This window comes from Symphalangus syndactylus, chromosome 22 (assembly GCF_028878055.3).
Source record: "Symphalangus syndactylus isolate Jambi chromosome 22, NHGRI_mSymSyn1-v2.1_pri, whole genome shotgun sequence".
Classification (NCBI taxonomy): domain Eukaryota; kingdom Metazoa; phylum Chordata; class Mammalia; order Primates; family Hylobatidae; genus Symphalangus; species Symphalangus syndactylus.
Genome location: NC_072444.2, coordinates 20,343,437 through 20,359,778, shown reverse-complemented (window position 1 = coordinate 20,359,778; position 16,342 = coordinate 20,343,437). Strand labels below are relative to the sequence as shown.

General features: G+C 52.9%; 1 protein-coding gene and 1 long non-coding RNA gene across 2 annotated transcripts in view; one reads left to right on the top strand and one right to left on the bottom strand.

Annotated features, from left to right (window-relative positions):
* PADI1 (peptidyl arginine deiminase 1) overlaps positions 1-16,342 on the top strand; it is a 41,134-nt gene that overhangs the window by 1,304 nt on the left and 23,488 nt on the right. Inside the window, exon 2 of the mRNA XM_055261787.1 lies at positions 15,649-15,829. Within this exon, the coding sequence (XP_055117762.1) occupies positions 15,649-15,829 (181 nt within the window). The remainder of the gene's footprint in view (positions 1-15,648; positions 15,830-16,342) is intronic.
* LOC129472301 (uncharacterized) lies at positions 6,317-7,438 on the bottom strand. Its single transcript, XR_008653872.2, has 2 exons — positions 6,975-7,438; positions 6,317-6,555 (listed from the first exon to the last, which is right to left on the bottom strand). It is a non-coding gene; the product is annotated as an uncharacterized lncRNA (long non-coding RNA).

The following is a 16,342-nucleotide window of genomic DNA, read 5'->3' as shown; positions in this document are numbered from 1 at the left end:
CAAAGTTGCTGCTGGGAGCCCCGGTGTGGGGGCTGGTTCTCTCGGGTCTAGGTGGCCAGCAGAGACCCCACTGTCTCCTGCCCTGTTAACGTAGGCTTGCCAGATTTAGCAAATAAAAATACAAGATGCCTAGTTAAGTTCGAGTTTCAGATAAATAACAAAAAGCTTTTTTAGTATATCGCATGGGAGATATTTCTCCTAAATTAATCTGCTGTTTAGCTGAAGCTGAAATCTTTTTTTTTGACATGGAGTCTTGCTCTGTCACCCAGGCTGGAGTGCAGTGGCGAGATCTTTGCTCACTGCAACCTCAGCCTCACAGGTTCAATTCTCTGCCTCAGCCTCCTGAGTAGCTGGGATAACAGGCACCCCCCATCACACCCGGCTAATTTTGTATTTTTAGTAGAGACAAGGTTTTGCCATGTTGGCCAGGCTGGTCTCAAACTCCTGACCTCAAGTGAGCAACCCACCTAGGCCTCCCAAAGTGCTGGGATTACAGGCATGAGCCATCGTGCCTGGCCGCTAAAGCTGAAATCTAGCTAGGCATCCCACATTGTATCTGGGAATCTATTTTCACACCAAGAGTAGGAAAAGTGTCCCTTGCAGGCCCCTTTCTTCTTATTTCAGGCTTCTGCTCTCATCTGAGGGCATGGCTGTTTCTAGAAGGTGATTTCAGAACCTCTGGCTCTACATCGTGCTGCTAAGGCCAGAATCATTTCATGGGGAGCCAGGAGACCTGGTCTTAGCTCTGCCACCGACTTCCTGCTGCATGTGGGCCAAGTCACTTGTCCTCTCTGGGTTTCGTTTCCTCATCTGAGCCCCCGTGAGATGAGCCGAGTCCACTCTGCAGTTCACTGTGGAGGTGAAGTAAGTACCCAGATCCTGGAGTTGAACACACTCCATTCTCAGGCTGGCTCCAGGCGTGGCTGGAGCTGCACTTCCAAGCCTCAGTTTCCACATCTGAAAATGAAGAAACAATATAACACCAGTTATAATGGGTTCAGGGGAAGATAAATGAGGCCATGCATGTCTAAGGCCCGTTGCACCGTGGGTGCCCTGGCAGTGCGCACAGTTCTGGTAGCTCTGTGAGTCCCCTTTTCTCCAGCATCTGTCCTTTCCCTCACACCTGAGATGATGGGAGGAGACAAGGACAGCTCAAACTGCAAGTGCTGGGAGCATATGGTGTCTGTAAAGCTCCTTAGTGTCCTCAAATGCAGGCCCTGGCCCAGCGGAGGGGCAACGGGAAGTTGCCTGGGCTATTCATAGCTGTTGTGCTCTGGTTGGCTCTGGGAGGCAGAGGTTGCTCTGGGTTCCTGAGTGAGCACACGGGGCACCTCCACCCAAGAGCCCTTCAGGAACCTTCACCTGGGTGTTGGTGGTGACTATGGTCATAGCTACTGAGAGCCTCCAAACTAGGACACAGAAGTTTATTCTGCAGCATAAGGAAGAGCTTCCTGCTGGCCAGGTCTGCGGTGGGCAGGGAAAGAGGGGCATGGAATTGTCAACCTGGGAAGGTTTTTAAGAGGAGCCTGAAGCTCACTTCAGCAGCTGGGTTGGCAGCAGGAGGAAGGGGTTACACTTGATGACAAGTGATGAACTTGGGGCCTCCCCAACCCCTTCACCCAGTGCCTGGCTCTAGCTAAGGCCAAGTAAGGGGTTTCTAGTTGGCCTTACTAGTGGGAGGGGTGAAGCCCTCAGAAGAGGAGGTGTTGCCAGTCACCTGAGCTGCTGGGAGTCTGAGCCCTCCAGGAGATGGGTGTGTAGGGATGACATCACAGGAAGTGATTCATTCCCCCAGGGGCTGTGTGAACTGGTTATTTGGAGAAACATTTGTGTTTGGGGTAATTGTGTGCCCCAGGGTGTCCCAGCCTAGGAAACCCTTAGGAATCCTCGACTCAGCATGTGCTGCACGTCCCAACCCCACACCCCAGTGGGCTAGCCCACCACCCTGTCCACCCCCCACCCCAGTGGGCTAGCTCACCACCCTGATGCCCCACACCCCAGTGGGCTAGCTCACCACCCTGACTCCCTGGATCTGGCCAGACTGCCCTGGCTGTCCTTGTCCTTGCCTAAGGAGTTCAGGTGGCTCATGCCAATAAAGACAGGGGTGGAAGTATGAGGAATCCATCTGCGGTCCTGCGTGGCCCTCCTTGACTGCCCAGAGGCCAGAACCAGAGCCCCAGGCTGGAGACCATAAAGAACCTTTATTCTTTGGGATGCAGAAGGCTGGCCTTGTAAGGAGACAGGGACATTCTCCTGCACTTTCCCCCAAGCCTTCCCCACCCCTGCAAAAGCAGCAATGCAAGACTGAGTCGGGATCAGAGAGCGGTAGAATTGGAGGGGCATAGGGAGAAGGGACACTGCAGGCCTCTCAGATGCATTTTCTGGAATTCCTTGTATTTCAGAAAATGAAAATGCCAAAACAGAGTTCGAAAACTTGTGGTACGTGTAATGTGTACATCGAGTAAATTAATGCTTTTAACTTGCACAGAAGAACAATGAGGCATAGTTGTGCTCCTCAGGGGAAAATTATAGGATTGACGCCGACACTAATTTCCAGCCACTGACAGGCTGCCGGCGCCTGGCTGGACACATTCTCTGCTCCATCCTGTCACTGTGTCACTGCAGCAGGAAGAACACTATTCACCAGAAGAGACATTAAAAGTTCAAGTTTCAGGGTCCCTGGAGAATATGAAGCTGGGGTCCTCCACAAGTTCCACGGGGCCCTGATAGGCCCGGGGGTTGTAGAAACTGGACTCAGAATGGTGGAGGGTGGCATTATTGAAACATAAAATATTGACATCAGGAAGGGCCTCAGAGGTCAGCCACCCCTTAATTCTGTGGAACTCCCTGCTCGCCTGGGTCCTAGCTGCCACTTGCCATTTTGGGGCTGGCTGGGAATCTCTCCCCATCCCTCTGGCCCCCCAGGCCCTCCCCTTTCCGCCCCCTTACCCCTTCCTGGCATTTCCTGGATCCTAGTCTTGGAATGTCTCCTCACGCCGAGCTTTCTCCTCTTCCCTTCTCAACTTGCATCCCTTTTACCTCCAGCTGGTCTTTGCAGGCTGTGTGACCTTGGGCCAGTCACTTAGCGTCTCTGAGCCTGTTTTCTTCGGAGTGACATCCCTTCTTGTTTGTACCTGCGAAGCTGGCACCTTTATTTTTTCCATTTTATTTCATTTTTATTTTTATTTTTGAGATGGAGTCTCGCTCTGTTGCCCAGGCTGGAGTGCAGTGACATGATCTCGGCTCACTACAACCTCCACCTCCCAGGTTCAAGTGATTCTCCTGCACTCCTCAGCCCCGGGGTAGCTGGGACTACAGTTATGCACCACCCCATATTTTTAATGGAGACGAGGTTTTGCCACATTGTCCAGGCTGGTCTCGAACTCCTGACCTCAGGTGATCTGCCCACCTCGGCCTCCCAAAGTGTTGGGATTACAGGCGTGAGCCATCTCACCCGGCCTAAGTTTTTATTTTATTTTATTTTATTTATTTATTTTTTTTGAGACAAGGTCTCGTTCTGTCACCCAGGCTAGGGTGCAGTGGTGTGACCATGGCTCACTGCAACCTCAAACTCCTGGGCTCAAGTGATCCTCTGCCTTAGCCTCCCAAGTAGCTGGGATTACAGGCCTGAGCCACCGTGCCAGGCCTATTGTTTTCCATTTTACATTGAGGAGTTCCACAATCCATAGAATGCAGACACGCTTTGGAGAGAGGAGCGGTGACTCACGACTTGGACTCTAAATTCAGGGCCCTATCTCTCTCTCAGGGACATTCTGGTCCCCAGCCCCTGTTTTTCTCTTCTGGGAAGACCAGTGAGTGAAAGCTGTCCCTCTTCTCCAGCCTCCATTCCTGGCTGGGCAGGGCTCCACTTGGGAGAAGGCTGGTTCAGCCTGCGCCCTCAGCCTGGGCTGTCTGGGCGTGCCCCTCCCCAAGCAATAACAGGGCATAAGGCACCCACTAGTGTGATTTCTGTGAATGAGGGAGAAGACAGGACACAGCCACATCATGTGTGATTCTAGATTCCTGAGAAAATGCCTGAGCCTGCCGAGGGGTCTGGGACATCAGCCATTGCCCTCTCTCAACCTCCAGCAGCCCCAGCCAGCCCCAGGGAGAGGATGCAGGGGAAGGCTAAAGCCAGGGTTGCAAGCCAGGGGACTGGGGATTGGAGCTGCCCCCTCCTACTGTCTGGCACCCACACCTCCCATTTCAAGGAAGCCCCCGTGGTCTTTTCCCCGGGGCAGAGTCTGCTCCTGGGCACCTGCCCTGTGCTGGGCTCTGGCACTCAGTGATGATACGGCCCATGGCCACATGTGAGGAGCTTCCATCCTAATTGGGGAGTTAAACAAATTTCAGGATGTGGGTTTCAACAATTGCACACCTGACCCATTTTCTTGGTCAGGGAGGAGAGTGAAGGGAGGTGCCAGGGTCCTCTTAACCACAGGGCCCTGCGTCCTCTTTTGCCCAGGTCTGCCCACTCCTCCATGCCTTTCAGATGCCCTTTGTGACAGTAATGATCATGATGGCAGCCCTGGTTTTTTGTTTTTGTTTTTTTTTTGAGATGGAGTCTTGCTCTGTCGCCCAGGCTGGAGTGCAGTGGCACGATCTCGACTCACTGCAACCTCCGCCTCCCAGGTTGAAGCGATTCCTCTGCCTCCACCATGCCCAGCTAATTTTTTGTATTTTTGGTAGAGATGGGGTTTCACTATGTTGGCCAGGCTGGTCTTGAACTCCTGACCTCAGCCTCCCAAAGTGCTGGGATTACAGGCGTGAGCCACCGCACCCAGCCAGCAGCCCTGTTTTAAGTGCTCATGGCACTATCTCAGTTAAACCTCACAACAAGCCTATGAGATGGGAACTACTATAATCCCCATTTGCAGACACACGGAGACACAGAGAGGTTGAGAGATTTTTCTGAAGTCACACAGCCCACAAATGCCAGAGCTGGGATTTGGACCCAGGTCCACCTGGTTCTAAATTCTGTGAGCCCAACCCTGTGACTGCCCAGGCTCTGGGACTCTTCTATGTTGCTGGGTAAGTGAGGGGTGAAGTGAAGGCAGGGCAGCAGATGAGCTTTGGAGTCAGACCCAGGCAGGGGCCAAGCACAGCTGTGCCCCATCACCCTCTGTGTGACCTCTCTGCATTTCAGCTCATTTTCTGTAAAATGGGGAGGAGAATAATCACTCCCCTATTAGCAGGCAGGGGCCATGGGGATGGAATCAGAGAATGGAGTAAAAACCCTCTGTAGACTCTGATGGACCTGCCCCATGTGGACCCCACAAGGGCAAAGCCAAGGATGATTTGTCTCTGCTTTCCTGGTGCCCAGCATGGGACCTGATGTACAGTAGCTACTCAGGAAGGTATGTTGAGACAGAGCCACTGGCAGCACTAATGGGAGCCCTGTGTGCCCCAGGGAAGCTGCTGGCCTTTAGCGCTGGAGCTCATGGGGTGGCGGCCAGTACCCCGGGACTGTCAGCCTCCAGGCAGATCCCTGGCTCCAGGAAGAATCGCCCACGCAGTTGGTCACCCCAGGGGATTTGCTGTGCCCTGCTGGCTGACCCTATGGCATTTCTTGTGGCTTCATTCCAGGACACCTAGAGGCTGGCACCTGTAGGGCACCTGGCAGGCCAGATCCTGGCCAGGCGTGCAGGGGAGCCACAGGCTCAGCCAGCAGTGGCTGCTCTTCAGCCTTTTCATCTGATTCTGCCTGATTCTCCCCCTCCTGCCCCCACCACTCACCCAGCACAGTGCCCCAGACGACCCCCAAGAGCACATTGTCCACCACCCCCACCCACTCAGTTTCTGTCCCCAGGATCTGGCCATATCCAAACTGCAGGATAGGACAGCTGGCAGCGAAGCGCTTCTCTGTGACTGCCGTATTTCCCTTCTCCCTAGGGACCAGGTGCTACGTTTCTGAGCTGTTGACATAAGATTTGGCCTGTGGAGCCCCAGTGGCCAAGGCTTCTGGGAAGCAAGTTGCAGCCACGCAAAAGGAAAAGCTTTCTAATTACCTGAGCTGTCAAAGCAGAGAGGGGTGTGAGGTAGTGAGCTGTCTGTCTTGGGGAGTGGACAGGGGGCTGGCTGGGATGACCTCTGAGGCCCGCCTCTGACCCAAGGCCTATCCTATGCAAGATGCTCCCTGGTCTCTTCTGTCATTTTAGGGCAGACAAGGACGAGAAGATCAGAGGCACCACCCCCCTGGCCTTGCCCCGTAAGATGTGGGTGCATGGTGGGGCCGGGGGGCTGTGGCTTTCCTGCCTTGGTACCGCCCCCTCCCTAGGCCTCCTTGGCCTGCTGCCAAACAGCCATGCAGAGGAGCTTGAATTGCACACTCTCAACACATTCTTGTTTCCTTCTGACATCCCCGATCGTCTTCTTCTTCCAGTCCCCGATAAGGGCATGCTCAGGGCACACACGCACTCATCTTCATACCAGCCAGGACAGCTCCTCACTTTGCCATCTGTGCAACCTGAGCAAAGTTACTTAACTTCTCTGAGATTTCTTCATCTGTGAAGTGGGGACGTAATGCTGAGTCCTCATTAGGGAAAAGGAGCCAGGCTGGTAGGAGCAGGGAAAAGTAAAAAAAGAAAGCTGGTCAGCTCCGAGCCTGCCTTGCTTCATGATCCAGGACACATAGCCCTCCGATGCAAATAACCCACAATCTTCCTGCGCCCAGCTTTCACCAGACCCCTGCAACTGAGCTCCCCGCGGCCTTGGCATCAGCAGTATTGCACAAAGCCCTCTTTGACAGACAGCGTAAACATCGTCCTGTAAAACCCCCGGCAAGTATTTGTTTCTTTGCATTTGGCTTCACCTCAGAGAGAGGCTTCTTTCTTGAAGGCTGACCGTTGTGTCTCTGGCGATGTGTTTTCCTACTTTCTATAATCAATCTGCTTTCCTTTACGTACAACTGTCCTGGTAAATTCTTTCACTCCTGCATTATCGGCCATCATTACCCTGTGACAAGTAACACCTACCTTGGTCGGGGAGCAGGAGTTGGAGTGAAGTCGAGATGAGATCATGGATAGCAAAAGCTAAGCATGTGCCTGGCATATGGCACGTGCTTGAAAATGCAGGCTCTTTCCCTGCCCCGCCAGAACCCATGGAACATGCTGCCTTATGCCATAACCAGTGGGTGAACCTGCACTTTACCACAGGAGGTGGGCAGGGGTGGAGAGTAGCTGGTTTTACACTCCTCATCCCGCCCTCTGCGTCTCCTTTTGTGAGGTTCTCTAAGAATTCACCCCATTCTGCTCATAGCCTCTCTATTGAACCTGACGCAACTGGCCCTGCTGTGGGCATGAGGTTGGTGGGCATTGCAGGGTGAGTAGGAGGACGCTGCTCTGGGTGGCGCAGACGAGATGTGAAGTGGCCCCCAGGATGGTCTGAACCAGGGCCATGGGGGCACAGAGGAAGCACATAGGTTTCTGGCTGGAGTGAGTTGGGCTGTCTGGGGATTCTGAGAAGAGTAATCGTAACTATGGTGACAGCATCTCACAATGAGAAGTCATCATCTCAGGGAATCAATCCCTCCAACAGCCTAGGAAGTAGTTCTTGGGATTATGTCCATTTTACAGTGGAGGAAAATTGAGGCAGTTGAGTGATCCAATTTGAGGCCATGCTCCACACAGAATCTACACTTCACTTCATGGAAGAGGTGGCATCTAAAGTGGGTCTTGAAGAATGCAAAAGACCCCCCTGCCCCCTGCCCCGTGACTCGGCTCAGCAGAGATGGGGGAGCAGCCTGGTGAGGGGCAGGCTCATCAGCATAACAGTGGAAACCATGATAATATAACAGTGATTACCAGGACACCTGACAGGGTGACTCCTGTAGTGGTAATGATTTTGGTCTTTTTTATTTGAAGGGGTGCTTTCAAATCCGTGACCTCACCTGACTCTGCACTTGGGGACGTGCCAGTACTGCATATCTGGGGGTTGGTTAGGTCTGGGGGCCACATCATGAGACATCACCAAAAAGAAGCATCTTGGAGAGGATTATTAGATTCGGAGGAAGCCAGGAGCAGCTCTGGAAAGCTGGCACAGCACAGCCCACTGCAGGGCGGCCTGCGGCTCCCCACAAACTCCCACGCCTGCCTGTCACATCTCCCAAGGGCAGCCCTTCATCCATGACCAGGCCCACAGATCTGGGCACCTGAGAGATAAGGAAAGGCAGTGTGAGCCCCATCTCCCAGCCCCGGGGCAGGGGTGAGGGTAGGATGCCAAGGGAATGAGAATCAAAGGCAGTGCAGGGCCCACCCGCCATAACCTGCCTTGCTTGGGTGCCAGAGTGAATAAGCAGACCCCTCCTCCTGCCTCTTCCTGGTGGTCTTCAAAGCTCCTGCTGGGGTACCGCCGCTCTTCTGTAGCTGAAGCTGACCTGGATGGGGGTGATGGGAGCCAAGTCTTGAAGGCAGTAGGGCTAAGACTAGAACAGGCCCCTCCCCATGCCTGCAGGAGTGGCCCTGGACCTCAGACCTGCAAAGCAGGTGTCTCCTGCAGGAAGCCACCTTTCCCCCAAGGCCCGACCCCTCTAGGCACTGCCTACTCATCTGTCACTCACAAGGGAGTGAGACACTGAGACCCGGAGCCCAGCACCCTGGAGGGAAGTGAACAGAGGTGTGAGCTATTGAGCAAGTTTGGGGTGGGGAGGGAGCAGATCTAGACTACAGGAAGCTAGACTGGGCTTGGAGGGTCTTGATAGCCCCAGAGGAATTGTACCTGTCATTTCTTCCCTCTTCTTTCATCATCATCGTCATCATCATCATCATTTTCTACCAAGACTCCAAATAGGGGGCTGTGACTTGGAGATGTCAACTTTTGCCCAAAGCTGGGGATTGGCTCCGCAGAGTCCAGCTTCCCTGGAAAGGGCTGTGTCTGGCACCGGTGGTCCCTGAGTAGGGTGGAGCAGGGGTCCCCCATGAGCTAGAAACCCTTCTGCTGCCAGCTGGGTGCCCTGGGCTTGTGGCTACTTGCTCTTGGAATTCATGGGCCAGGCCGACTGGATTCAATCATGACTCAGCCACCTCCCCACTGAGCAGTCCTGAGAAAGCCACTCCACCATCCTGAGTCGCTGTGTCCTTGTCCAGAACACGTTGATTTTGCCCCTGGTTCATGCCAGGCACTAAGCTGGATGCAGAGATGACAGCAGTGATGCAGACAGCATAAAACAGAAAAAAAAAACCTCTGCATTTTAGAGGGAGAGACTGCAACGAGCAGATATGTGCTCTGTCAGGTGGCTGGGAGGTGGCCGGTGCCATGGGCTGGAGTGAAGCTGGGGTTGGGGCACCAGACTCATGGTGTCATTCATGTCACGCCATTTGCAACAGGCAAGAAGGGTACATCAGAAGGGTCTCATATGCTACCCTGAGAGAAGGAAGTGAGGGGCTGGGCGGACCACAGGGATCGGTGACAGGAACATTCTGGACAGAGAGAGCTGCAGCCCTGGCATGCTTGAGGAAGGGCAGGGAACAAGCAAGAGGGCGTGGGGAGGGAAAGCAATGGGTCAGGAAAGCCTGGGAGGCCACACAGGCTCTGGTGACAGCCTCTGAGCAGGAGGGATGCAATGGGACTTCTATTTTAAAAGGTCCCTCTGGCTGCTGTGTTGAAGCTGGACTGTGGGGAGAGAGGGGAAGCAGGGCACTGGCCTATGATAAAAATCCACATGGAAGCAACTGGTGGCTTGGACAGGGTGTGAGCTGTGGCAGAGGTGACAGCAGTCAGGGTCTGCAGTTGCTAAGAAGGTGGAGCTGATGGGATTTTCTGAGGGGCTGGCTGTGTGAGTGAGGGAACAAGAGGAGGTGAGGCTGAATTGGAAGGTGGAGCTGCTGTGTACAGACTTGCAGTGGGTTGGGCAGGAGCAGGTTTGAAAAGAGTGGGGAAGGAGTGGGCATGGGGAAGCAGGAGTTTGGCTTTGGACGTGCGAAATTTAAAATGCCTGGTAGGGCTGGGCGCAATGGCTCATGCCTGTAATCCCAGCATTTTGGGAGGCCGAGGTTGGCAGATCACTTGAGGTCAGAAGTTCGAGACCAGCCTGGCCAACATGGCGAAACCCCGTCTCTACTAAAAATACAAAACTTAGCTGGCGTGGTGGTGAGCTCCAGTCCCAGCTACTTGGGAGGCTGAGGCAGGAGAATTGCTTGAACCCAGGAGACAGAGGTTGCAGTGAGCTGAGATCATGCCTTTGCACCCTAGCCTGGGTGACAGAGCAAGACTTTGTCTCAAAAAATACAAAATAAATAAAATAAAATGTCTGGTAGACACCCAGGGAGAAACTCAAAAAAACAAGTAGTCTGGGAGTTCTAACCATATTGATGTGGCAGCTGGAGAAAACCAAGGGAGTGGGTGTAGACAGAAGAAAGGAGGATAGGAGAGGGGAGGGAGGGGAGGAGAAGAGGAGAGGAGGACACGGGAGGCTAAGCCCTAAGCCAGGTGCGCTGGGGCCAGCCACACTCTGAAAAGTACCAGTGTAGGGATTCTGTCCATTGCCGATGGTGCCTATTCCAATTACACATTTCAGAACTTGTTGGGGTGGGGCGGAACCACAGATGGGCTCAGGGGCTCCCTGGACCCACTGTAAGATGAACCTGAGCTGAAACTCCATGGATCACCTGGCCTCCATGAGCCCCTGCTCTGCCAGGTGGGCGGCAGTGTTGTTTAGGGTCTCCTAGACCAGTTCAGGGCCAGTGTGCAGGAGAACTAGAAACATACTATTACTTCCTCTTCCCCAGTGACAGTCACCCTGGTAAAAAGTTGTGCATCCTCTTGGGGAAGGCTGGGATAAAGTTGAACAGTGTAAGTTTGTGGCAATGTACCAGGGTCCTTCCTCAAGGAGATCTGATTGTTTATTTTTTAAGAAGGTTATGAGCCCCTTGTTAAACACAGCCACTATTTAAAATTAAATTATACACACAATTAAACAAATTATGTTAAAAACAAAGGCAGTAATACTGAAAACTCATCACTGCTTGATTATTTTACTGCATTCTACCATTGTCTAGACATAGTGGAAATAGTGATGTTGCGAGGTGCTATTATGCATATTTGAAACTCTGAGTCCAAAGATGTTGGGCTGGTAACTTGCAACTGGCCAGAGTGGGAGTATTTATAGCACAGACATTGGTCAAGGCTACAAATCAGGGCTTCATTCATGGTTTTATTGAATGCCTAGAGTTCGGAAAGTGATGGAGACAGGTTAACAATGTCAACTAAATTTAAAAGTGTATTGCGTCTATAGCCATGACATTATGGTTAGTACCAAAAATGGATGAACTATTCCTCCAGGATTATCTGATTCAGCAAATAAGTTGCTCACATCCTAGATGAATGAATGAAGTGTGACATGCATCTTCATTGCTTCCCTTTCATCTTATTCGTGAACGCAAACAAAAATATCAACCAACATTTACGTCACATATCAGATTTAGTGACAATAAACTTATGGAGGAAAGAATGAGCAGATTGGGATGCAATTGCATGGGTCAAATCATGGTCAAATTGCAGTCACAGGTTGGCTACAGTTGCAAGAGAGGACATCTGGAGGAAGCAATGGACTATATAGAATTTACAACACATTTTACAATAAAGAATAATATGTATTATATTATTGTTTTTACATTATGTGCCACACACTATTTACATCAGTCAAATTTATAATAAATTTATATATACATATATATGCATAAGAACACCCCCACTCCAGAGAGCTGGTTGTTAAACATTTGCCAGCACACCACTGCCTGGAGTTGGGGGTAAGGGGGGGTGACACAGCAAAGGCATTAGAGGAAAGGCCAGGGAGTCAGAGGAGAGCAAGCAGAGCCTGTGTATCAGCTGCCAAATGGTGGTACAACTTTTTACCAGGGTGACTGTCACTGGGGAAAAGAAGGTGTTTCAAAGACAGGTGATCATCTGGGCCAAGTGCCTCTGACAGGTCAGCGAGGGGAAGAAGAGAAAAGACCCATTGGGTTTGGCAACAGTGGGGTTTCCTTGGTGTGGTGGGAGGAAAGGCTGATTAGAGGCAGGTTACAGAGGCAAAGAGAAGAAATAATTGGAGGTGTCAAGAGAGCAGAAGAAATGAGGGGGTCAAAGGAGAATGAGTTTGGGGATGGGTGATATTCGCCATGTCTGTGTGCTGGGTGCAAGGGAGGGGAGAAGGGGCAAGGCCGATGATGCCCTTGAGTAGGGGATGTGTCCCCAGGAGGGCTGGTCTTGAGCAAGAGCCCAGGCAGCTCACCCCTTGTCCCAGGAGGGCAGGCATGGTAGTGGACTCAAAGGCAGGAGGGCTGGGAGATGAGGTGGTGGGAGGAAGGAGGTTGGAGGCTCTGAGTGATGAGGGAGAGGAGCAGGGAGGCTTCTGGAGATAGGAGAAGATAGGACATAGTCCTCTAGGACACTGAAAGAGAAAAGAGCCTGGAACAATGCTGTAGGAGCACCCGGCATGTCACGCATCCATTGAGGTCAGCAGTCATGAATCCAAGTGAACCATGGTCAGCTGCATGGTGCAGGTGCAGAGAGGGTGGAGAGTTGGATCTGATTGTATAGCTGGAGCTCTGCCAGACAGCTCAAGGTAGGGAAGGAGGAGCAAAAGATTAGGGAGTGGAGCAAGGGGGTAGCCGCAGCGGGGGACTATGGGATCTATGGGACTATGCTGGGGAAGGGAAGAGGGAACATGAGGGGTGAGGGACAGCAGTGGGGGGCGAGTAGAGAGGACTCAGCCTTCAAAGGTCAAGTGTCCCAGTGGGCTGAAGGCTTGGTTGCATTGGTGTGTTAGGAGTGAGCTGGAATATTGGGAAGCGGTGTCCGAGTGGATTGCTAACAGTGGAGCTTGTAGTGGGTGCAGTTTTTTGGTAATGACATTCTATAGCACCTGCCCGGGGAAGGAGGGGATGAGGTCAGGTGAAGGACAGGAGCATTGGATGAGAGGTCAAGGGGCTGAGGGACCAGGGTGCAGCACACCATCTACATCGCCATTGAAGTATAAACGTGACGGCAGCCGGCTGAGGAATATGGCAGGAGCTGGCACCGTCGAGATGAGGAGAGAGCGACGGTGTGCAGGGGTGTCCCTGTAGTCTGGAAACGTCAATGCAAAGCTGGGGGTTTACAGAGTGAAGAAAGACGATGATTTGGAAGGGACATTGAGAAGCATGAAGGACCCTTGCCCACCTCCAGGCCCAGGGGCTGGAGGGAGTATGGAGGAAGCAGTCACCATGGAGATGGCTGAAGGGGAGGCCATGCCTGCTGTTGAGGGCAGGCTTCCTTTACAGTGCAAGATCAAGGAAACTGTCCGGGGTGGGACTGAGGATATCATGCAGATGATGGTGGCTGGGATTGAAAGGGAGTTGGGGAGGATGAGGAAGGGGGTCAGATGAGAGGATGAGAGTCCAGGAGACTTGGGGTTTCCATGGCAACTGATGTAAATGATGAGGAAGAGCAGGTAAGATGGGAGGACCCCCAAAAGTGCTGTGGAATGTGGTGATTGTAAGGCCAGGAGTGGGGGATGGGGGAGGTGGGTCTTGCCAGCCGCCTGCGGGGGCTGTGGGGACCCTGCACACTCCTGCCTCATCTGTGAAATGGAGATTATAATCTTTGCTTTGGGGGGTTGTGATGAGCATTAGGGAGCACCAAGTAGGACTCGTGACTGTTGGAATTAGGACTATTGTCACTGCAGTCAATGGAGAGAGTTTTTTGATGGGGCCAAGTGATCATGGCAGAGCTTGCGGAGGGGGTCTGGTTTCTCCAGAGGGTTGAATATTTGGGTGGTTTTTTAGGGATCCAGGAAAGGATGAAGGTGGGAGAATATGCAGAAGGACCCCTTTTGCAGAGTGGCAGAAAGTGAGAATCCATCCATTCATTAACAAGTGTTTATTGAGCACCTACTATGGGCCAGACACTGTTACAGGTGTTGGGGATGCAGCTGTGAGCAAAACAGACAAAATTCCTCCAGCAGCATCTTTGTAGTCAGGTGGATGTCTGTAAGTGGACTTGACCTTGGGTGGTGTCCTGGTGGCTGATGGCTCTGCCGTGGGGGATGATGTTGGAGTGCCCTGACATACAAAGGAAGAACAAGCACCCATGTGTAGTTCTCTCATTCAACCTCCTCTCCAGAGTCTGAGCGCCACAGGCCCAAGAGCCTCCTGGAACTCTGGGGATTAGTGCAGTGCCTGGAACAGAGAGGCCATAGTTCACACTTATGCAGGGGATGAAGAAGAATGAGATGCCACCCACAAGGGCCCTGTTGGTTTTTCTCTGGGTGCCCTGTAGCCTGAGTTTGCAGTGCATCCCCCTCTGATGCTGTGGGCCAGGAAGGCTGACCCCAACCAGCTGTGGCTGGGAGCAGCTGGTGGTGTGAGGAGTAGGGTGGGGGCCCAGCCAGATGCGTGCCCCAGGCTGGGGCCAAGGCAGATGGGAGGCTTCTCAACACCCATTTCTTGATCCCAGAGCTCTGGCGTTTCAGGTGAATGCGGTGTATGGGGTGATGGAAAGAAGTTGCACGGGGTGCTGGCATTAGTCAAGTTCTAGATCTCCACTCAAGTGCAGATGGGCTTGAATCCCCCTGCAGAGTGGCAGACAGTGAGAATGCGTCCATTCATTCACACGTGTTTATTGAGCACCTACACCTACCGTGTGCCAGACACTGTTATAGGTGCTGGGGATGCAGCTGTGAACAAAACAGATAAAATTCCTGCCCTTATGGAGCTGACCTTCTAGCAAGAGAGATGGACAGTTGACTGGCATTGAGGTGGGAGAATCGATTGAACCTGGGAGGCCGAGGTTGCAGTGAGCAGAGATCGCACCACTGCACTCCAACCTGGGCGACAGAGCGAGACTCTGTCTCAAAAAAAAAAAAAAAAGAATCAGAGCAGGGGAAGGGAGATGGGGGATCAGTCAGGGGGAAGGATGGGCAAGGTGCAGCATTAAATGGAGTGATTGGGTGGGGGTAGGGGCTTGCTGAGAAGGTGACGTTTAGGCAGAGCCCTGAAGAGGCTGAGGGAGGGAGCCTTGTGGACATCTTGGGGAGAAGCAGTCGATGCAGCAGGAGCGGGCAGTGCCAGGACAGCCTGGCATCTTCATGGCACAACAGGAAGGCCAGCGTGGCTGGAGCTAAGTGAGCGAGGGGAAGCGTAGTAGGGAGGCGGCAGTCAGCAAGGTGGCAGGGGCGCATCAGAAGGGCCTTTTATGCTACTCAGGAGGATTCTGCCTTTTACTGAGTTTGATGGAAACCACTGCTTTTGAGCAAAGGAACAACACGCTCTGCTGTATGCAAAACAGACTGGAGGGGCCCAGGTGGGACCACGCACCCATGAGAAAGCTGCTGGGTGATCCAGGCAAGGGGTGATGGTGGCTTGGGCCGCAGTGATGTCAGTGGAGGTGATGAGAGGTGGTGGGTTAGTGGATTTCTGTTGAGCTGGAGAGTTTGGAAGTGTCAGATCTGGAAGGGACTTGCGTATGGGCTGAGGGTGTCCAAGGGTTTGCCATCTATGCCCTGGCTTCCTGATGTCCAGCCCAGGTTGGTCTCCTGGCCAGTGGCACTGCCCTGTGCCTCCGCTGCCTGGCTGTTGAGGGGTGCCTTTTGAACAGCCTGGCAGCCCCAGGCCCCTACCCCACTGTGGCCACTCCCCTGAGCACTGGGTCTCTTCCCATCTCCTTCTCTGCCAGTGATGTGCCCAAGGGTGCCAACAGCTTCAAGGTCTCTGGAAGCTCCGGGGTGGAGGTCTTCATGGTCTACAACCGCACACATGTGACAGAGCCCATAGGCAAGGCCCGTTGGCCACTGGACACTGATGCAGACATGGTCGTATCTGTGGGCACAGCCAGTAAGGAATTAAAGGACTTCAAGGTAAGAGGCCACTTTCTCATAGAAAAGGGTTGGATCTCCCCACCCCCATCCAAGGTAAGAGCGCCACCGTGGGAATTCCCATTCCAAAGCTCCCCACTTAACCAAACCTCACAAAGCTTATCACAGCACATACGCAAAACGCATCCTGATACAATGCCACAGATGCCCAAAACACACAAACCTCCACCACCACCCCAGTATCACACATGTACACATGAGTACTCCCACAAAACACAAGCTCTCCTAGCCACCCCCTCAGATTCACAGACAACTTCACATTAATCCCTGTATTCAGCCCGCACACGGACCCAGCAAGATGCCCCAGTGCTCTCATGTGGGCAGAACTGCACAACAACAACCCGTGCAGGTGCACACACACACGTCCACACCTTTGTGTGCACGGATCTCCCATGCCTAAGCCAACCTTCTCTCTCATCGCCTGCCTGAAGCTCAGACGAGTCCCTCCTCACTCACTCCAGCCCCGGCACCCATGGCATACAGTGATCCACCAAA